Source organism: Falco biarmicus, chromosome 13, assembly GCF_023638135.1.
Source record: "Falco biarmicus isolate bFalBia1 chromosome 13, bFalBia1.pri, whole genome shotgun sequence".
NCBI lineage: Eukaryota > Metazoa > Chordata > Aves > Falconiformes > Falconidae > Falco > Falco biarmicus.
The window spans coordinates 26,294,547-26,316,770 of record NC_079300.1 but is presented as its reverse complement, the minus strand read 5'-3'; the positions used below and the strand labels follow the sequence as shown (position 1 = coordinate 26,316,770).

At 44.1% G+C, this 22,224-nt stretch overlaps 1 protein-coding gene across 4 annotated transcripts; it reads right to left on the bottom strand.

The window, feature by feature from the left end:
* Positions 1–4,530: 4,530 nt before the first annotated feature.
* On the bottom strand, positions 4,531–20,269 carry AMMECR1L (AMMECR1 like). Of its 4 annotated transcripts, XR_008825101.1 has the most exons (8): positions 19,939–20,269; positions 17,203–17,647; positions 11,778–11,888; positions 11,180–11,294; positions 10,346–10,436; positions 9,265–9,361; positions 6,836–8,032; positions 4,531–5,513 (listed from the first exon to the last, which is right to left on the bottom strand). XR_008825101.1 is itself a non-coding variant. In XM_056358074.1 (7 exons), the coding sequence occupies exons 2-7, from the start codon at positions 17,607–17,609 to the stop codon at positions 7,921–7,923; spliced, it is 933 nt and encodes a 310-aa protein (XP_056214049.1). In that variant the 5' UTR covers positions 17,610–17,647; positions 19,939–20,269; the 3' UTR covers positions 4,531–7,920. The 4 variants fall into 4 exon arrangements, 2 of the variants coding, with proteins under 2 accessions (XP_056214049.1, XP_056214050.1); XM_056358074.1 differs by having other exon boundaries at positions 4,531–8,032; XM_056358075.1 differs by lacking the exon at positions 19,939–20,269 and adding an exon at positions 18,459–19,657 and having other exon boundaries at positions 4,531–8,032.
* Positions 20,270–22,224: the final 1,955 nt, after the last annotated feature.

The window sequence follows — 22,224 nt, the reverse complement described above, 5'->3', positions numbered from 1 at the left end:
GGGAGCGAGAAGCGCGGTTACCGTTGTGGGGCACCGAGGGGGAGCGAAGGAACAGGGCGTCTCACCCTCCCCCTGCCCCCACAGCACAGCCCGGTGAGGTGTTTGTAAGCTCGCTTAGCAGTTAGCAACTAGAGACCGAAAGCGGCGGGGTGCTGGAGCTGTATTTCTGTGAAGAAGGGCCAGATAACTGTGACGGACCGAGGCGCTACGGGCCCAGAGTCATACCAAGGCGCGAACGGGGGCCCGAGGGAGCCGGCTGCGGGGGAACGCTGAGGGAGTCCCTGGGCTCTCACACGGCCAGAGCGCGGGTCGGGCCCAGCTCAGGCCTTTGGGAGATAACCGACAGCTCCGAACTGGGCTGGGTCCCCCCTCAGGCTCTGGAGCCCTCGCACAGGGGCACCGAGGCCGCAGGCACCTCTCCACCCGCCTCGCTTCACGCCTGCGGCGGCGCGGGGCAGGCGCCTCCATTTTGCCACCAGAGATCCTCGAGCGAGGCAGCGAGCCGTGACCGGCGGGAAGGTGTCCCTGTACCGGAATGTCCGTCTGGCTCACGGTGACTGACCGGCTCCACTCTAAGGAAGGAGTGTTGACACCATAAGTAACACGCTTTGAAAGGGAGGTTACTTTACCTCTGGGTAGTCTGAAAACCTACAGACCTCTAGAAGTCGTAGGCAGGCTGAAAACGATGCTATATAGCTCTCCCGACACTATGTCAAGGGAACACTGCCGGCAAAATAACTTATGGAGCAGTATTTTCCCTGGAGGGCTCCCATCTAAGTGCCTAACCAGCCTAAAACTCTTAAATCATCTTACCAGACCTTACTCTGCCCTGTGCTCTTAAAGAAAGGCAAAAATAGACCATTGGAGGATTTATGATGAAGCCACTCCTATCCTCATGAATTTGCATCCATGCCTAAGTGAATTGCTTCCTGCATGCTGGCAAAAGGAAGGCATTAAGAATAAACAAATAAGAATATGAAAGGATCAAATAAAAGATTTTTAACATTTGTTATTTGGATAAACAAGCATGGCAGAGAAACTGATTGAAAACTAATTTGCTAAGTGGTACAAGCAGAAAGACATTCAGGAAGACGGAATGAAAATACCTCAGGGAACATCTGGCAAATTAAACAATTTCAATTAGGTTTACAAGGAAACAAGGAAATCCATGCCAGACTGATGAGAGAAGCATTTAAAATCACTTGGAATCCTGATGGCTTCTGAAATAACCCATCCACTCAGAACATCGTGAGTCTCAGAGCAGTAGGCAGAGATTTTAGTTATTAATTTCACGTTTGTTTTTCCCCAAGGATCCGTTCTACTTACGTATAAAAAAACTAAATTAAGAGAAAGCCAGATACTTGGAAGAGTTTATAGGTTCAGCTAAAGAGGCTATCATGGAAGATAAAAGGTTCATTATCACTGATGTGTTTGGTTAAGGTCTCAAGAGTAAATAAGAGACAAATAAGAACATTCTTGAATGGTACTTCTCCCCCCCCCCCCCTTTTTTCTAAGAATTTAAAAAATGTACCTAAAACCCCACAGTAAATATTGTTCAGCTACTGCAACAAACCAGAGTACCTGACTTTTTCTTTGTTATTTTTCAAACGCACTGGCTTCTTCCTGACTAATTACTTTTTCAGCATTCATCAATTCAATTGAAAAATATGCATAAAAAAGAAAATGAGCTAGATTGAAATAAAGTTAGTGACTATAGGAAGATTCAGGCATATTTACTGGTGATATCTTAAAATGAACAGATTCAAACAGACAAACAAACTTGGCCAAATGTAATTTGTTGTGAACAGAGTCCCTAGTATTCTATATTCCAGGGCAAAAAATATTGACCCTTGCTGGACACACGTTATTAGGTAGTGGATTGTTAGATCTACTACGGTAATTTCTACACTGCCGCAGTTTAAACTGTAACAACTAATTGCACCAACACAGATCTTAAAAAAAGCTTAGCTAAATACCTCTGTGTAATAAAATGTAAGGAGAACGAATAATGAAGATGTTCTATTATTAGTATATTTTGTAATATGCTTTTCCTCTAATTTGCCAGCAGAAGAAACGTTACCTTCCTAGCAGGTTTTAAGCTTTCTAGCAATAAGTATGTATTTTATGTGGAGCATCAAAATGCCCAATTAAAAAAAAAATGTATGCAAAGGATGGATTAAAAGTGAAAAGATGAGGATACCAAAACCTTAATCTCTTTTTATTGTCATCAGCATTTCTAGCGTGCGATAGGGGTAGATCCTGGGGAGATAACATTACCTGCTCAGAACACCATGTGCCGTAACAGCTGTTACTGCATAAGACATGCATGCTTTCTCATCTGTGTCCTTAAAAAGACAACTTTTCAGGTTTAGGTTTTCATACCATTTTACCATTACTTTTTTTTTTTTTTTTTTTACTCCTTTTAAAATTATATATCCAAAACTATCATGAATGAACATGTATGAGCAATATAAAGTTCTATTAATAGCCAGTAATAAAGTCACAATAAGCCTTTGAATGCAAAACTGGCTCTTGCGTGATCTGTTAAGTTTTTAAATACATATACAATGACATGTATACATACTATCAGCTGGTTGTCTAATACATAATGTGTCTGATTATAAGAGTAGTCTATCTGACTATAGACAAGGAAAAAAATTATGGTTCAGTAACCTGGATATTGGTCAATTTGTAGAGTTACACACTCATTTTAAGCAACATGGTAACAATACTCTTCTGGGCTTTCTGTGTTTTGGGAGTGATCATAAAACATATTCACAGGTCATGTTTTTCTAGATAGCATGAAAAGCAGTTTAGGAACTTTTCTATCCTACTGCTTCATGTACTACAATTCATTTTGAGAGCAATCCTCATAATACATAGGTCAGAGCAATCCTCATAATACATAGGTCAGTATAAATATTAATTTATGAAGTTGCATGGGAAAGTGTTCCGGTTTTAATTTTTATCTTCAAGAAGTGACATTTCTCCATCGTAATTAGGTAGCTTATAATAGAAAATTTATCCCCAGAAAGGGGTTTGTGTGTGTGTGTTTAGAATAAAAACACTCAAGTATTCTTCCTTTGAAGCATCTTGTAGAAATTTCTCCTAACCTTTCTGTAATTTGTTTTTAAAAGGAAGTGCTAAATGACCAATTCATTTAGCTTCTTATTTCACACAGAAGTAAAAACAAAGAAAGTTTTTTCTGGAGAATTATCCTGGTTTACATTTAGTCAGGATTGAACTATTTCAGTGTGCAGTCGTATGTACACCCTTCTGCCTGGCCTCATCTTGATGGTGAGCAGCTGAGTGTTTCTGCAGTTACAGAAAACAGCACGCCTGAAAGAACCCCTGATGAAAGACACCGGACAGAGATTTTTTTGTCTGACCGATTCGGTGTGAAATTAAAAGAAAAAGACCAAGGAAAAACATATGCCATAAAAATATACAAATAAGTCACTGTATTCAGCCAACAAAGAAGCTGCAAGACTTACCTGGGCACATGACAACAGTGGGTGCTAGTTACATGGTCAACTGCAGAATTTACAAGTCACCTGGAAATCACGTTAGCCACGGAATCCTCCTCAACTGACTCCTCACACTGCATGGGGATTTACCTTCTAAGGCTTTACTAGTCCCAGAAGCCTATTTCTGAAAAGAAGTTTTTGCTTTGTAGTTGCACTGAAGTCAGCTAGCTTCTCAGCCGTATTTGAGTCAAAACTACCTCTCTCCCTTGGTTTGGTTGGGGTTTTTTGGGGGCTCTTATGCCTGTTCTTCATTGATAGCCAGGGTTTCCCTTCTCAAGGACCACAAAGAGGAAATGTAGGATCTTTAACTATATATCTGTCATAGGTAAAAAATAAGCAATAACCTGAATGCGTATGGAAAAAAAAACATTTAAGCGTGAGGTATTTATATCAAAACTACTACACAAACCAATTGATCCTGTCCCAAAGGAAACATTGAAATATTCTTTAAAAAGAATCTAGGAAGATGGGTGTTTCTTTTTCCTCAAATAAAGCTTTTAGATCACCCGAAGACTCTAACCTGTGAAGTACAGATAATATGTTTTCATTAGTTCATTTTAACAGACAAAAACACACAGAACAATTTTGGTAGTTTAAGCCAGATTTACAAATTCAGGATTTTCAGTACGATACCAAATTCTGTATATATGTGCTTCATGTATTTTACCATCATGACAACTAACAGTTCTTGTCAAGTAAACATTATTCCAGGATACAAAGGCACTTTGTTGCTATGCCATTAATAAATGAAACAAATTTAATCTTTGTTTTTAGATTTCCCACTATTTTTCCTCACTTTCTCCTAGTAAGCCTATCTTGAACTATTCCTGTGCTTCCAGACTGCTGTCATCCCATTCTGGCAACCTCCGTGGTTCTGAACATTGAATATAATTTAATAGGTTTGGTATTTATACACATAGCGTATTGTTTCCAGATGAGAAAGATTTCACCTCATCCCCCATAAAGGCTGTAAGAGACCATATAAAGAGGACAGTACAAATAATCTTTATCCATTATGATTTATTCTCTACAATACTTCATTAGAGGATAGAGTTCAATTATGTACACTCAGAAGTTATTATATAGGTAGGAGGCAACCAAGTGTAATACAAAGAATTGGTCTGACATCTCTGCACTGAAGGTCAAAAGAGGTCTCCTGCTTTAAGGAAATAAATTAACCAAAAAAAAAAAAACAACCAACAAAACAACATGTAGTTTCCAGAATACAAACAGAAAAGAGCACTAAGTCAGTGAAGATTGCAGATGTTTGTTATGTACTATGAAAACAAATTATTCTGTGCAAAGGTTAAAATGAACTCTTAGATTTTCGTACAGAGGTTGTTTTTTTGTTTGATAAATTGTAGATATGTGATATTTTGATCATAAAATGTTCCCAAACTGAAATGGCCTCAGTTGAGATTGACTGTTGAACATTATGAAAAAAAAAATAATAAAAATTAAGAACCTCACAGTGGAAACATTCCAACACTGACAGACTCCAGTGATCAAAGACATTCTCCTGTAGTTACTGTAAAACAAAGACAATTCATAACTGCAGTGAGAGTATTTCTCAGTTGTGGTTGTCATGAGAATAAGCCCTTCTAGACCAAAAGGCACTTGCTTCTAAGGATGAGTTAAATCCAGATCAAACCAGGTACCACTTGCTTTGGAAAGTGGTAGTTCTAACCTGCTGTCCCAGCCAGGTCACCACAGAGAAATTCTTCCATCAATTGATTTTGGTTGCCTCCATCTCGAGGCAACTCACAGTTCACCTCTTTCATCCTTACGCATAGCTGCCGTGTAATGATCTAGAAATGGGATTATTTCCTGAGACCACCTGTCCTTGTCATACAGTATTCTGAGCTAACTTAACTATTGACACACTTCAACTTGATTTTATAGCTGGGCCCTTATGGGACTAAAGCTGAGAGGGCCTGTTTCTTAGGCAGCAGACCAGTGTTTCTGATTTGCTAGCTTCTCTTCTCACTGCAACAAGACAAGAACACAGTACATAATTAGAGGCATTTCTGTTTGGTTTTTTTTTTTGTTTTTTTGTTGTTTTTTTTTTTAAACAGACTGAGTGGGGAGATGGAAATAGGAGAGGATAAGGCTTCCCCAGTCCCAAACCATCTAGCCCACTTCAGGCTTAAGCCAACCAAGTCACTCAATCCTAAAATTCTGTTCTTTAAAAATGACAGCTAACCCTCCCCACCCCACCCCTTAGCCATCCCGTATTCAAAGAAAACGAAATCAGGAAAACACTATACACTGTTGAAGACACAGAACAGGGCAAACATTTCAAAAAGAAACAGTATTGTTGAAAAGCCTGGCACTATATGCCTGCATGACCAGTCTCACTGAGCGTGCTCAGGGGTGAAGTTTTAGCACCATTTTTTTGCTTTTTTTAAACCTTTTAGAAATTAAATTCTAACATAGAACACTTGGAACAGTAATGAGTGTAGCCCTATGTATCATACTGTTTGACAGCTGGAAGGTGAATGGTATGTCCAGAGCTGACCCCACCCTCCCCCATCACTACACGGCACCTGGGAGAGTAATTACAAACCACTCGAGTTTGTAACAAGACTGATTTATTCTCAGCAGCAGGAAATCATGAAACAATCCCTTAGTCTTCAATTGCTTTTCAACAACATCACAAGGGAAAAGTGGCCATTTATAAGAACGACCCAGTGCAGGAGGAAAGCTGGGTCAATATTGCACCATTATCCAGAACAGGACCCCCTTCTTTCCCTCACGTCTCTCTCCTCCAGCAGGAGAACGTTACACCAACACGAAACAAAACTGCACAGTTCTGTTTGCTTCTCTAGGCCCAGAAGGAGCAGCAGCATGCAGTTCTGAGCTTCCTAGCAGCCCTATTCCCTGCCATGCCAGGAGAGAATTTCAGGCTTGAAACACCAGCCAATTTTAAAAGCCATCATTACCACACACAAGCAAGCAAGATAATATGCAACCACATAGCCATTACTCTGCTATGCACCTGTATTTTATTTCCCGATCATTACTGATCCTGCAGCAACTTGGAAAACAAAACAAGAACCCCCACAGAACTGCATCATTTTGAAGTCCAGCGACCTCACCGAGTGTCATAATTTAGTTCATGACATCCCTCAACAATGCTGCAGAATAACAACTGGATAACTTCCTCTTAGAAGACAGCACTTCTTGTCATCGTCAGTGATGGGAGAAGAAATACAGAATGCATCAGTTTCACACCGTCTGGGTAATACAGGTTTCCCCCCTCATTGCCTTGATGTGGTAATGACTAAACTATTAAGAGAATAACTTACCAGTGAAACTACTCAGCTCTATTCCATAGGCCTGCTATAAACTGGAATACTCAACAGTTCTCAAGATCGGTAGTCACACCAGAGAAAGTGGCTGTCCTATCAAAAGGAAGGTCCCCGAGACTGTTAGCTTAAGTTAAACAAATTTCAGTCACTAGTCTCACTTGTATGACTACAGTCAATGCCCTGCAAATCCCTCCCCATCCCTAATCCAATCAGGCTCCATGACTAACATTTGGACACAAAACAGAGAAGACTGCCCAAGGACACTGAAGTACCTTGTCCTCCACATACACACAGCATGTGCCATGTTGCTCTCTTACAGGCATAACAGCATTCTATTTCATAGCAGGCTACATTACAAAGCACGGTCTAAAAACCCAGAAAACTGTAAACGAAGAGGATTTCTAGATAATCCAACCTACAGTGGAATCTGATAATTAAAGCCTTCTAGGGTTTACTTAAATAATGGATTCATCCGCAATACCATCCAATGGTTTTTTTCCACATCTTTAAGTGTTTTCTGTCTGTGAGGATCGGGTGCTATCCAGATGTTCAACCCTCCCCAGTATCATAATGTCCGCCTGTGATGTGTGGGGATTGCAATCAGCTCTCGGTACACAACAGATACCAGAGGTTAAAAAAAATTAAAAAGAACCTAAAAAATGTTTTGTTGGACTCCGTTGCCCAGGCTGCCAGGGGAATGCTCCTACTTGATCTGGGGGGCTTCCATAACAAACAACTCAAGTTTCCAGAGTGTTGGTAACACACAAGAACGGATCAGTCCAAAGTGGCACTTTCACTCCTAGAGGTCTTCTGCACCTCGTGACAGTTCGTAGGCATGGAGCCCCAATCCAACTGAACCCCCGTTCAGAGGGAAGGCTGAGATAAGGCTTGGGCCCCTGAAGTTCTGTCATGCTCTCATCCTCCCCCCAGGTCAGCTGGAAGGCAGACTTGGCAACGGAAGCTAGCATCATAAAATGGTGCAGTAATAGAAGTAACTGGACCAGGAAGAGGAGGCATCTGCCCCAATGATGTCGTAGCCGTTGGCAGCAACTGGGGAGTGGGACTGGTCATGCAGCCGTGTGTCAGGAGTAATGATTGTAGAGGGGGGGGGCATGAAGAGTGCCATTCTGGAAACAATGCTGACGGGAAGCCATGTATTCTGCATAACTGATTGTCACCTTCTCACTGCGGTACCTACAGGAATAGCGTAAGAAAAAAGTAACATAAACAGACTATACAATATCAACGGACACTAGTCATTAAAACGTTCATCCCAGATCATCTTTTAGCTCACAGCCAGTAACGACCAACAGGAACCCACTAACTTCATAAACTACTTGGTTTGATACTGTCTGAATAACTTAGCATCAGTGTCCCAGAGGTTGAGCCCTGTTCAAGGTGATCATAATTAAGGGGACTCCTGAAGTAGCGTGCAAGAAATAAATGATCAGTTTGTATCCTTTTTATCCACTTGCTGCGGGGAGAAAAAAAAGGGCGTGAAAAGTTAGCTGGAAGAAGACTCTGTTTCAGAGACTAAATAACCAGTATTTCACCATAATTTACTTCTGTGGTTATCTTCACATTTCAAAGACTAGCGAAAGAAAATGATGGAGAGCTCGGTAAAGGAAGGTTTATTATAGCATATACATGATAAAGTCCGTGTTGTACAATCAGAATTCGCAAAACATGAAGTCCCTTCTGAGAGACCAGGGATCTCCAGGTGCTTCTAAAGCATGCTAAACAACAGATAACTGAAAAGTATTGCGAACTGCACTAAGTCCATGTTACATGAGGTTTTTTTCATTAAAATGATCATTTAATGAAAGCCTTCATCCTGTCCTCTTCTGTTAAAAAAACACCACCTCTGCACAACCCACCTCATTTCTCCAGAGGTAAGGAACGACCTGATAAATTAGTGTTTCTATACAAAATCAGAATGTCCCAATTTTTACTAATACAAAGGGAGCTGAAACCAATAGGACAGCTGAGGGTATAGAAAAGCAAGCAAATTCTGAAAACCAGCCAAATGTGAGTGTGGTTTGGTTTTAAGACAGCTGTCACCTCCTAATTGCTACACCGTCCACAGATAAGCACACTGAGAAAAGGAAGTCCATTAAAAAGGGGATTTTTCTGTATCTTTACAACTTTCAAAGTTTCTGCTTCCTTTGATTTTTCATGTGGAAGACTGCATTAAAGCCAGTGGCACTTCTCTTAGAAAATACTAACTTCGGTCCTGCGTGGACCAAACACACTGTGCTTCATTTCATGTATGCTATATGCCTAACAGGTGGTGTTTATGATTTTGTCTTTCAGACTACATCTCTCATCTGCAAGAGTCACAAAGACTTACATCTAGCACAAATACTTCAAATTACCTACACAACACTATAAAGTAAAATTAAAAGATGACAAATATATTGACTTACCTGGTGAGTTTAATCGTTTTCCTAAAATCATTGGTAATCGGAGCCTTAAAGCCACCTTTCCTGAGTAAGGAGTCTATGGTCTGGATCTGATCCCAGTCTATTGAAAAACAGAAGCAAGGGAAATTTTTCTATATAAAAATGGTGTTTCAAAAACGTAAGAGATGCATTAAAAGGCCTCTAGAAAAGCAAACCACTAAACAGGAAGCTTTGAGCTTTAGAAATACCAGCGTTGAACTGGACACACACGGTCTTATGCATGCACACTATCTGCACATGCCAACCCCTTTTATCTCATATTGGAACTGGTCTATAAAACAGTAATTCCGTTTTCTAGATGATCTCTTTCCTTATAAAGGTCTGTGCCTTGCTTCTGTTGCAGGGACCCCAAACTGTTCTATCACGTGCCACTCAAGTTTAGCTCCCTAAGTCTTAAAATAATACTTAGCTCTTGACATAGACAAACTGGGATCAACCTGATGCTCTAGCGATAGCACAGTGCACTGCTATGTGAGAGATCAGAGTTAAAATTCCTACCTTAGTCTTTTGCCCCAGAGCCAGGAGGATGCGACCACTCCACTCTGCTAGGTGGAGGAAAGGAGGCAATATTTTGAGCAGTTACCATGGTGACCGCTACTATATTTGAGTGGTAAGTGTACTCCAGAGGGGCCCTGTTTCCTGCCCTCATCTGGAGGACGCTACTTTAGCAAGAATGAGGAGGAAAGGGACTCTCCTGTTGGTGCTGTGCAGCCTGCAGTTATCCTAGTTGGTGGGAGAAACATAGAAGAGGAAAGATGCAATGCTGAATGAAGCTGGAAGATCCATACTTTGAGATCCTCTATTTCTTAAGCCCTAAAACATTTTTACGCTAAGATACAGCTGTGCACAGATGTGGGATGAGAAAAAGGCCAGATGAAAACCCAGCAGCAGCTGTATCAGGTGTCATTTATCCAGATTAAGCCTGGTGGCTCCATGGCACTACTATGAGGATAGCATTGCAATCCAAACCCAAAATCCACAGATTTATGTTACCCAGTCCTGTGACACCACGTGTTGACATGTTTAGCTGCCATCTCAAACCCACCTTGTTCCTTAGCAACCTCAGGTAAATACGTGGCTGTGCGTTTGACACCTTTCTCATTGATGAACTCTATTCTGATCCCATGGATCCCAACCTATAGATGGAAATGAATAGCCAAATAAGAGGTGTTTGCTGGCACTGAGCCTGCGACAGAGTCGTCATTCCCACAACACTGTATCTCTCTCTCTCTCTCTGGCCAGTTTGGCTTTTGCCTGGATAAGGCCATTCTCTTCCCCACTCCCTGTCCTTGCCAGGCAGGCCTCACGAGTTGCTCTCTCGGCAGCATGAAGGACCTCTGCCACCTTTCCCAGAAGAGCCTAACCAGTCTCCCCACCACTTCTCCTGAAGTTTGTCAGAAGTCTGACAGTTTTCCATCTCTTACATTGGGCAAGACAGACAACATCTCTACATAACTCTACAACAAGAGTTACGCCTAAAATAGCCCATGCACAAAAGTCTACTTAATCCTTCTTGAACTAAATACACTTCCACATACAAGGTCCTAAGGAAAGATTAATACCTTTGGTCTCAACTACTTTTTATTCCTGGTTTCTGTTCACAGTATCAAAATACTTCCCAGGGTTTTAAGTCCATTGGGCCAAATCCATAAAACACTTCAATGTCTTTTTTTATTCCCATTCAGATCCCCTCCCAACCAAAAGCATACTGATAGCCCGTCCTCTTCCTCCCTTCTAGTTTTCCAGCCCCATTTCTTCTAGTCCCAGTTTCTTCTATCCCCGTACACCCCTATAATGAAGGAGACACATCACCATGTACTAACCCGAACCCGAACGGAACGAGAGAGTGATGCAGAGTTCCAAATGCACCTGTTCTCACCTCCCAGTCCAGGTAGTCACTGGCATCCTCAAAGTTAGTGAGGAGGGAGACAGAGCAGAAGAGTTTGGGCAGCTCCTCGCGGGTCAGGGGGGGAAATCGGCTGTCCTTAAGTGCACTGAAGGAAGGAGAAGATATATTGCCTAAAACAAGCACCAAATTAAAGTGTCTGATGCTCAATTATTCCCTTTTTGATTATGCCTCTGTGAAGCATGTTTCCCTTTGCTACTGCAGAGAAAGTGATTTGCATCTCTTCCTAATCTAATGAACTGTAATATGCAAATACTAGTGCAAGCTTCCTGATGCTGTCCTCCACTTACTGCATCTGGAGGGAGGTTATGTGCTACACAAGATGTCAAAACTGTTAGTATGCAAGCTAGATTTGATGTTAGCTTTAAAATGTCAACCAAAATTCACTGGTTGCTAAGATGTTCCACTAAATCCTGATACGTTACCTCACTCTAGCTATCTTACATTTTTCAGGTTTCTTTCATTGTGAAGCATATTAAATGTAACCATGTTGATCCAACATCTTAACCTTGAATCCTTATAGATCTTCAGCAAATTAATTTCAGATTTACTTCATTTTCAACGTAATTACCTGGTTAATGTGTATTCCCTGAGTCCTGAGTGAAGATTCATGGCTGAAAAGGTCCCAATGCAGCCACGAAGCCGCTTGTCTCGCCCCGTCTTCCACGTCACAAAGAGTGGACTGAAAAGGCAAAAAAGATAAACACTCCAGCCTCTAGAGATATTTGGTTGCTAAAGGGGAGACTAACAAGGTTTAAAAAGGCACATATCTGTGCACTTGCTTTCTCTCCCTCTAAGAAACCCCAATACGCACGCTTTCACACCCTGCACCCACACCCCCCCAAATACAACCCCCAACATTTCCCCCACCCTTTCAGCTTACTCCTTTCTCTCCACCAGCACTCTGTAAGCCCTCCACCAACACCTTCCTGGCTGTCTTCTAATGACTGTTACGGTTACTTGACCCCACGGATCACTTCTGTGAGCAACGGCCTCGCCTAGCAGCATCCACTAGTTTATGCAACAACCCATATAGAAATTAATATAAGCAAAGCAAAAAAGATTACTTATTTATAGTACCATTGAACATGAAAGATCCCCAAGCATTCTGCAAATCATCTATAATTCAGGTTTGCGATAAAAGCTTTTATATTTTTTTAAAGGGATAAAAAGCAAGCCTAGGTTTTGTTTCCCTGCTATTTCCATGGGGATCTGACTTGTGGGGATCCGACTTCCGGATCTGTCCCTAGTGCTCAAACAGTTTATGTTCACATCTTTTGCTTACCTTACATTTGATTTATATTTACACATATTCTCTCCTGTTGAACATATTTCTAAATCACTGTATTGTTCCTACTCAAACATCACATGTATTTCCATTTTCCTGTCTACTCTCATGAATTTACAGGCATAACAGCAGAGTCTCAAATTCAGCAGGCTCATTGCAATCTGTTAAACTAGGAGCCATGAGTAAGCCTCAAAGAACAAGAAGTTCAGAACAACAGTATTCGGAAGAGCTCTGTGAAGAGGTAAACAGGTAAAAACGACTACCAGTATTAAATGCAAAAAATTCAAGTGAGTGAAACTGCAAACAGCTGTAGAGAGAAACAGTAAAGAAAGGACAGTGGTGGCTGCAGCTCTACAAGAATGACAGAACATCTGGAAAATTTTGCAAGGCAACTGATGCTGCTGATCTAATTATAAAAACAGGATGAATGATCTTACTTCTTCAGATTACAGAGTACTAAATACAAGATGTGGTCACTTTGAACCCAAGCATAAATGAAAAAGTTAGTCATCAGCGATTCCAAACATCAGTCTGTGGATTTCTATTGAACTTTAAAAGATAAGTAATATGAGAGAAAACATGCAGTGTTAAGAAAATAACTTTCTGAGATTAAACAAACATTGACAGGAGTTCTAAAACATGAAGACAGAATAACTGCTTCTACAACAGAGCTCAGACGCTCACTTTCCTCAAACTCTTGAAGATCTTTTAAGCAATGTATCTTTGCAGCAAACATTTATAAAAATACTAAGATATTCTGTTTGGACAACAAACCCAGCATGGAGCAACGGTGACTCCTCCAGTAAAGGCAACAGAGCTTCTCATGTCTAAGCAGTGAGAACATAATTTAAATTGTAGTGATAAAGCAATGCCCAGTGATGTTCCTCAGAGCAATAATGGAATTAAAAACACTATCACAGCATAAATCCATCACTCAGGATCTAGTTACCAGCTGTGACCAATGGCAGAAGTACTACCCAAAACAGCAAATAGCCTTTAAGTGATAATTGTGAAGTACTTTGCCCACAGAGGAAGCTGAAACATTCTTCCAGAACCATCAGCCACCTTATGGTTGCTTGATGAAGACTGACGATTTACTGTTCTAGTTTTCCAACAATAGTTCAAGGCACTTGCAGGATATCATTCCTCTACACTTCCATCTAGCTACTGTATGTTGGAACAGAAAACAGAAACAGAGCATAAGAAAACACATTAGAAAACTTATAAAAAAAAAAAGACACTAAACTTGCAAAGGAGATTTCTGACAAACATTATTGTCACAGGCTCAGTGGAAATTTAGCTAAATCTAAGAAAAGTTTTGAAACCATTATTTAGCCCATATGATACTCACACCAAACAGAATAGAGAAGGGAGAAAATGAAAAGCATCACTGACAGAATACAAATGAAGTAATTTGCTTCTCCGATGCAAATTACAGGTTTACATTTCCAATTCACCTCTTTCTCCTTAAAAAAAAAAAGTTTCCACTGAGCTGTGACACAGCTTTCTGCAGCTATAATAGAAGAGATATTACCAGAAAGGACAGGATAATTACATTCAGAAGGCTTTCATATCTTAAAATCTCTTAAAGCACATTCTAAACAATTTTTCACTGTGGTCATAACAACTGAGGCATAAAAAAAATATATGATTTTGTACAAGTATATAAAATGTCACCATTATAAAGTTTTTTACTGCAGAAAAGATATTGTTTCTGTATCTGAACAATAAATGCACTTAGCAAATTGCAGGTGCAGCTGACAATAAGTCAGTTGTTCCATAGTCCCCCTTTGAGCAGTGTATTTCCAAGATGTACTGAGAAAAGTCACAACAATCTTTTATCCCTTTTCACCCAAGAGCACTGACCAGTACTTTGCAGTTATGTATCCTTAGCGTATTACGGCAATAATTTCTCCCACAGCCACAACATCCTACCTAGGTGTGTTTGATGAGGGTTTGCTAGGCTGAGAGGGAAATTTCAGCAACTACAAACTAGCTTCTCCAATTGCAACTACAAAGGGAATTTTAAAGTAGCAAAACATAGTTTGTTCAAATCAGAATTTAGCTTGTACTAGGAGAAAACCTGTTACGGTACAGATTTCATGATGCAAGTATCTTATTGTCTTGCACAGCAACATGAAACTTGCATGGTGTAGTTGTAGTACCAGTTTGTAATACCTAGCATTAAAAGAAGCAAAGACTGAAGTACAAAAGCGGAAGAAGTAACCAATTGACAATTTGCAGTCATACAGGTTCAAAACTGTAATTTTTTTCCAGTAACCTGAATAGCAAAGGGGATAGTTTCTTCCTTTACCAAGTTAATTCAAACATAACTATGTGTCTCGCAATGCCACCTTCTCTACACTGATTTGTTAACATCACTGCTAACACATAAGTAAGGTTCTCTTACTCCACAAGTATCTACCAGCTCCATAATTACCACCAAGACTGTTGTTCGTATGTGTATCTTCTTAAGTTGAGAACTGGAATTTACAATTGTTTTCAAGCCATAACCGTGTAACTTTTATGCTATTACACTGTTAATGCAGATTCCTGACGTTCATGGCTACTGCTATCTACACCTCAGGGTTCAGCGCCAATTTACAAGATACGTTATCCGAGAAATAGGTTGGGACAAACCTGTGCATCTTTCTATTCCTTCCATCTACTTTTCTGTCTGTCCAGAGAGACTTCTGGAATATACCTTTGTTTCATTCAAAGATCTCTTACGCTGACGTTAATTATGTTACAAAGGATAACAATGCAAATTACTTATGTATCGTTACTTTGCTTACTGTTATAATATCTGGCTTGAAGTTCATTATGTTACTGTCTCAAGTGTGCCAGCTCATCCCCGGGTGTGGCTCTACCACAGAGCAACCCCCATGCTCTTCCCTGGGGGTACATGCAACTACTTGCTAGAAGCAACAGCATAAATACTGAAACACAAGAAAATTCAGGTAGGCATTTGCCTGCAGGGGGAGAAAAGAGAAGAGCTGTTTTTTTCTTTGGAGTGCTGATCTAAAAGACTTTTAAATTATCAGCACAGAAATGCCCAGTGAATGATTTTTAACTTTTCAAATTTGGGCATAAAATTCAAACAGCTGATAGTCCTGAAAGAATACCCTTTTTGAAACTAATCAATAGAAACAGCAACAAAATCCAGCTAGGAATCTCCTTTAACACCAAAATAATGAAGCTGTATAAAATAATCTCTCTTACTGATTTAAGAACAGAATAGCAACAAGAAAATCCCTTTGCATTTCAAGTGACAAAATAATAAGCAGACTACTGTATCATTTTCTAAAAGGAGCCCAGTTAGCTTAGGTATGAAAAACAATAGCAGAAATATTTCAGTTTGGGGAGCACCTGGAACTATTCTACATTCTAGTCCACAGTATTTCCCCATTCACTTGTATTTGCAATATTAAACAATTTACTCTGCGGTAGCATTCCGAATACATATCCATAATCCTGCTCGGATAATAACTGCATGGAAGCACAACCTACATCTACACTGACAGCCAATAAGGTGGGGAGACATTCATTACATGAAAGAAGTCCTTGACCTGTTTAAGCCATTGTTCCTTTACATCAATTTAAAATTCATTATCTTACATTAAGGATGTCAACAACTTTTTATTTTATCTATTGTTCTGGAGGTGGCCCCTGGAGGAGCGTCAATCTGTCATTGATCTCTTCCATATAATTCTTCCACCAAACATTTTAACAACATTAACATTTCCACACCTACACATTCAACCTTCAGACAAACATTAGCTAAATCTCACCAAAGCGAAACACCTTCATAAATCCTTCTCCTCACTTCTTCTCATACTCATTTCCTTTCTTCTTAACCTTGGTATCGTCCTTGAAAGTTAACTCTCCGTTTCTCCCAGTATCGCCCAACTAGCGTATCTGTGCAACACAGTTTTTCAGTTCTAGAATGGGCAAATTTTTGGTTCCCCTCCCTACTAAATCCATTAACGCTGACAGCTGAACACCCTTGTGAGTGTCCTTGTCCAATTCTCAGCAGCTCAGCATGTGTTTCTGGATAAGCCAGAAACTTGCTTCAACTTCTTTATTCCCTTTCCATTTCCTTCGCAGAAGGAAGTCCCTCCCCTTGTCCCCTCACCAAGTTAGAGCCTCACAGCAGAAGCAGGATCTCTTCAAATTAATGGCATTATTGTACCGTTTTGTGAAACTTCTAATTTCAGTTTCACTCACTCTTTTAGTACAATTTTATGGGAGGCACAGCGCAGTTGATTTTTTGCAGAGGAACCTACTCACAAGAAAGGGAGCAAACTTTAACAGAACGTTACCATGAAGCAGGTGTGCACCCCCGTGGTAAAGTATTCAACATCTCACTCAACACATCAGACCGAGAGCTGAAGCACCACCACACTTCCTCTTATTTTGCCTAGCTCTCTTTCTGTAGAGCTAAGCATGTTCTCCCTCGAAGGCTGCTCTTCAAAGCTCCATTCATCTCCACCAACAAATGTAACAGAATATTTTTACTCTTCTACTGTGCATTTACAGCGCATCATTTTTTGTTTCTGGTAGACAAAGCAAGCAGCAGAACGCCCCCCTTCCTCCCTGCTAGACCGGCTTCCCCATTCCCCAGAGGAAACCCCTCATCCCTCCCCAGCCAAACCACAGCTCTGGGTGCTGGTTTCTCAGCTTTCCTCCCAAACACGGATTTACTCACTAGGGGTCATTGGTAAATCGAGGAAGTCGTGGCTGAGGGAAACCATAGAGATGACAGTAGAGTACATCAAAGCAGTAGCAGCACATCTCCGCTGTCACCACCAGGTTCTTGGTGCTGTTGGCAGTTCCATTGGGCCGAGTAAGTGGGCTCAGAGCTCCTGAAGTGGGATTCATTCGAGTAATTGGAGAATTTCCTGGGCCCAAAGTCAAGTCAGATACGTTCTCCCTTCCATTATTCCCATCTGTATGCTGGTGGTTCTGAAGAGGACCTGAACTGGAGCCTGGTACAGTTGTGGCCTGATTCCCATGACTGTGCGTTCCACTCCCAGACAATTTGGGCTTCTTTACCCCACAACAGCCAGCCGCCAGCTTGGGCTCAAGTGGAGGAACACAGCGTCTTTTTCCCATCCTGCTTCAAAACTCGCTGCCTGGAGCACTGCAGAACCCTGGCAAGGAGGGGGCAGGGGGAAGCAATACAAAACAGTTACAGGTGAAAAACCAACAGCTGCTTCCTTTCCTTGCTTCTGCTAAGTGTCAGAGAGGTTTGCTTTTGCAACAAAAAGAGGAAGAAAACCCTTGCCACATGCAACTAAGTACAGAACTAAAGCCAGTTCAGCAAGCAGAATGGGTGTTTTCACAGGTAAATTGAGAGTGTACACAACATGCATGAAATCACACTAATTTTAAAGTTATTGGTGAGGTGTACCGAACACTTTAATAGGTGGCTCATCACACATGTACACGCACCCGCCTAACCAGCCTTCCCATAAAGGGAATGAAACTGTACAAGAACAGAATTAAAAAAGACTTTGGACTACAGATACACCCCATCAACTACTTCTCCGGATCACCCGTCCCCCCTCAGCCAAAGTCTGCACCAACAGCAAACAAGCTACTGAAAAACCATAAGCGCATCTCCCCCATTCTCAAATAAGAGTGACAACGACTCTGAAGGACACCACCAGGGCTGGACTCCCAGGGGTGCTGCCCTTGATTTAGCACTAGCCTAAGCAAGACGCAAAGAGAAGCTACAAGCATGAAACCACCATTTTCTAAACAACAGACTATTTTCCAGACCCCATGAACTAGAATCTGCATTTACTTTCCAGGATTAAGTATATCAACAGTGCTCGTAAATAAACATGCAGGGCGCACAGCGAGGATACGCAGGAGAGGAAGAGCTGAAGGCAGCACGCACTGTGAGCAGAGCGAAGCGATAATGGCAAGAAACAGATACGGTATTAAAAAAACACAAACCAAAAACCAGACCAGGGCTTTGCTTGCAATGAAGAGAATGCTAGCTCCTGTATCCCAAGGAGTGGAACAAACACAGGGAGGAAAGCCTATGCAGACGGAAGTGAATGAAGACGATACGCAAGGACCACACGTCAATAGTAGGAACTTAAGTAAGTGTAACACCATCCTCACCGTGAGATCTAAACACACAACGGGAGGGAAAAACGGGCCCCTGTCTGTCAAATGGGGCTAAAAGCACAGACACCTAAGCCACTGAGAACACCACAGAGAAATGGAAGTCACACTCGGCTCTTGTGAGCACCAGGCTACTTGCATTAATCCCCTGAGCATCCTTCCAGCTTAACCAACAGCCAAACTGGCAGCACATCCCCGGAACGGTGGGTGCCACACACACTGAGCTCCGCAGTGTGACAGCTCCCCTAAAGTGTCCTCTGCACTCCCAAACAACACAAACTTTATCCGTGAAGTTTCATCAGCCATTGTAAGAGGCGCAGGATCCCGAACTGAACCAGAACTGGTATAAAACGTTTCCAGAGGTGTTCACCTCAACGCAAAAGATGTTCACCTGCAGCACATACTCCGGCTGGGACTCCACACCTCCAGGTTTTAGAAGGATGATCTCCATAAGGAAACAATTTACAAGACCTCATGAAAATTATCTTTTTTCCTTTGAGCTCTACCTTTGCAATTAAAACCAAAAAAACCTCCAACAAACAGCAAAACCAGGAAAAAGAAAAGCACAACTTTCACAAAGTCTACGTGTAATCTTTTCAGTGCCCATGAAAAGTTCCCAACTGTAGCGCAGCAAGCCGCTGAGCAGGGTAGGCTTAAAGTGATCGCTGAGAGCCAGGCGGTCAGGGGGAAAGTGATTTATTTAATTAGTTAGTTAGTTAGGTGAACCCACAACTCTCCATTTTCAACCGGAGCCGTGGTAGGGGCAGAGAAGGGACCTGCAGGACCCCCCCGCGGCCGGCAGCAGGCCCTGACACAGGCGGCCTGACGGCCCGGCGGAGGCCCGGCCCAGGGCCCCGGCCCCGGCAGCGGGAAGCCCGGGGCGGCGGAGCCCGCGGAACCCGCCCGGCCGGGGCAGCGGGGCGGCGCACAGGGAGCGGGGCAGCCCCCGGCTCCGCCGCGGGCCCCAGCGCGCACCTTCCCGCCCGGACCGGGCCCCGCCGCCCCCCGGCCCGCCCCTTGCCCCCCGCCCGCGGACCGCCGGGCCCCGCCGCGGGACACCCGCCGCGCTCGGGCACAAACTTTCCGGCGGCGTGTGCGGGGGTCCCGCCGGCCCCGGGGACATCCCGGCGCCCCCTCCCCCGAGGGCGCAGCCCCCGCCCCACAGCGGGGCAGAACCGCGGCCGCCAGGGGGCGCCAGGGAGCCGGAGCCCCCCCCCCCTGTGCCCCCCTCCGCACCGCCGGGGCGGGCGGGCGGGGCTCCCGCCGCCGCCTCCCGTTGCCCTCCTCCCCCCCGGGGCTCGCCCACCTCCTGCACCCGTCCCGGGCCGGACGCGGCTTCTCCTCCGCCTCAGCCCAGCCGCCGCCGCCGCTGCTGCCCCGCCGCCGCCGCCGCCTCCTTCTCCCGCCTCATGGAGCCATGGGCCTGGGCGAGGCTCCCCAGAGAAGCGGGCCCGGCGGGCGGGAGAGGGGGCAGGACCCGCCGCAGCCGGGCCGGGAGCCGGGCTGCCCGGGGCCGCCGGGCAGTGAGGGGAGCTGGAGGACTGGAGCGAGGCCGAGGGAAGGTCCTCCGCTATCCCGGCAGCCTCCTCCCTGCTTGTGAGGTAATGAGGGAAAAATGTACATAGTCCGCCAGCCTCCCGTCGGCCCCGCGGTGCCAGGGGGACCATAGAGAAGGAAGGACACTCTTTCCCCCCTCGAACCATAGATACCGGAACTTCCGCTCCCTATTGGAGGCGGTGTGGGGCCGGGCTCCCGCCCCATCACGTGACGCGCCGCACGTGCTAGGACAAACAGTCTCGGGGGCGGGAGGGGTCGGTGGCGCGCGGGGCTCCCTCGCCCCCGCGCTGTCGATGGGGGGGCAGGGGGCGGGGTCACACCTCCAGGCGGCAGGATGCCGCTCTCCCATTGGCGGGCGGCCACTATGACGGCACTCCCGGGGCGGGGCGCGCTGCCGGGACCATCCATTCCGCTGCTCGGGGCGGGGGGATCTCTCCGGCCTCCCCCAGTGCCTTGGGGGCTTTGGTCCGTCCCGCCGCGCGGGCGGGCTCTCCCTGCGCTGAGGCGGGCTGAGAGAACCGGGGGGCTCCGCCGCCTCCATCGCCTGGCTGAGGGGACCCCGCGAGGCTCCGGGGCACGGCTGAGGGGAGGGCGGGGCTCCGCCGCCCGGTCCGGCCGCGCTCTGCGGGCAGGAGCTCCCCGTGAGGCGGGCCCAGAGGTCTGTGCCGCCGGGGGGTGGGTCTCCTCCCGCCCCGGGTGCAAGGAGAGCCCCGGGGGCTGGCAGCCGCTTCTGGCGCTGCGGCGTTGGCGTGCAGAGCCGGCGGTAACAGCAGCCCTGGGCGCCGAGCAGGTGTTATTTAGTCAGGGGTCGAACACCTTTCTGGCAGTAGCGCAAAGACAACCACGTACGACAACCACACCGGGACAAAAACCTACTTTTTTCTCATACTGCTAACTGCTTCTGGCTCCTGTGGGGCACGTGAATCCAACCCTCCACCTGTTCTACACAACTATTATCAAAAGTACCACAGAGAAACAGCGCATCAGTGGCTTTAGGCGCCAATGTAAAACTTAAAAGGCTCAATCTACACTCTCAACAGGAGTGACTTCCCTCACAGATGGTTGTGTTGAGTAGGAAGCCTCTAGGACAAGGATGACTGTAGAACTCGGGGTGCTGTGGCTGGCTGAGGTGCTCTGTGCAGCACAGTTCCTGCCTGAGGAGCCCTGTGACAGGCCGCGATGCTGCTTTGTAATTCCCTTCTGGGAATGTAGGCAAAACGCTCCAGCAAGCTGAAGAACAGATTTCACAGATCCCAGGATAATACCCTACACATGTAAACCTCAATAGACAAATAAACCAGCATGGCTCTTTCAAGATTGTAAAATGGAATTTCTGTATACCATTCCTAATCCAAGCATAAAAAATAACAGGCAAGAAAACAGAAATCCCGCTGAATGTGGATCTTATTTTCTCCTACAGAATCTATGCTGTTCCTGTAGCACTAGACAACACTGCAATTACTATCCTAAGTTTATGGAATGCCATGGATCCTTACAGCCTAGATGATAGCCTTGAATACCAGTTTATAAAAACTAGGGTTACTACAGGAGTCTTTCCATATGAGAATAGCTTAGAAGGAAGGCTTAAGAGCAAGTTTTTAAACTTCTGCAAACCTTAAAAGAATCCTTCCCTCCTCAAACACCTCACCTGTTGCCGATGCTGCCTTGGATTTCATCCAAAGGCCCTTTGCCAACCGTACTAAACAGTTCTCAACCCTACAAAAAGCAACTTCATAATCGTCAGCGAGCTTCCTGCAAAAGTCTTTGAGAACCTGGGAACATCTAAGGTCTCAAGTGTTTTATTACCATAACCTCAAACAAATACTTGCCCAGTTAGGCATGATCTGTTCCTGAGGCAAAATACAAGGTGAATAAGCAGCAGTTTATTTGATTCCCACCTTTGCATGTCTTACCTCTCCCATTTTCCTTTGTGCTGTGCCAGTCTCATGCATTTCAACATACACACGTATACACACTTGTGGGCTTGTAAAGCTGTGGAGATATTTTGATGTGTTCTCTTCTAGCCAAGGAAATT

What these genes read in the sequence shown, in the direction of transcription:
- AMMECR1L (XM_056358074.1), bottom strand. Translation starts at nt 17,609, where the DNA reads ATGGGAAAAAGACGCTGTGTTCCTCCACTTGAGCCCAAGCTGGCGGCT. An exon ending in CGATTTACCAATGACCCCTA is followed by an intron (nt 11,889 to 17,202) that starts GTGAGTAAATCC and finishes TTGCCTTTTCAG; the next exon opens with TCCACTCTTTGTGACGTGGA. An exon ending in TGAGGTTGCTAAGGAACAAG is followed by an intron (nt 9,362 to 10,345) that starts GTGGGTTTGAGA and finishes GTTTTTCAATAG; the next exon opens with ACTGGGATCAGATCCAGACC.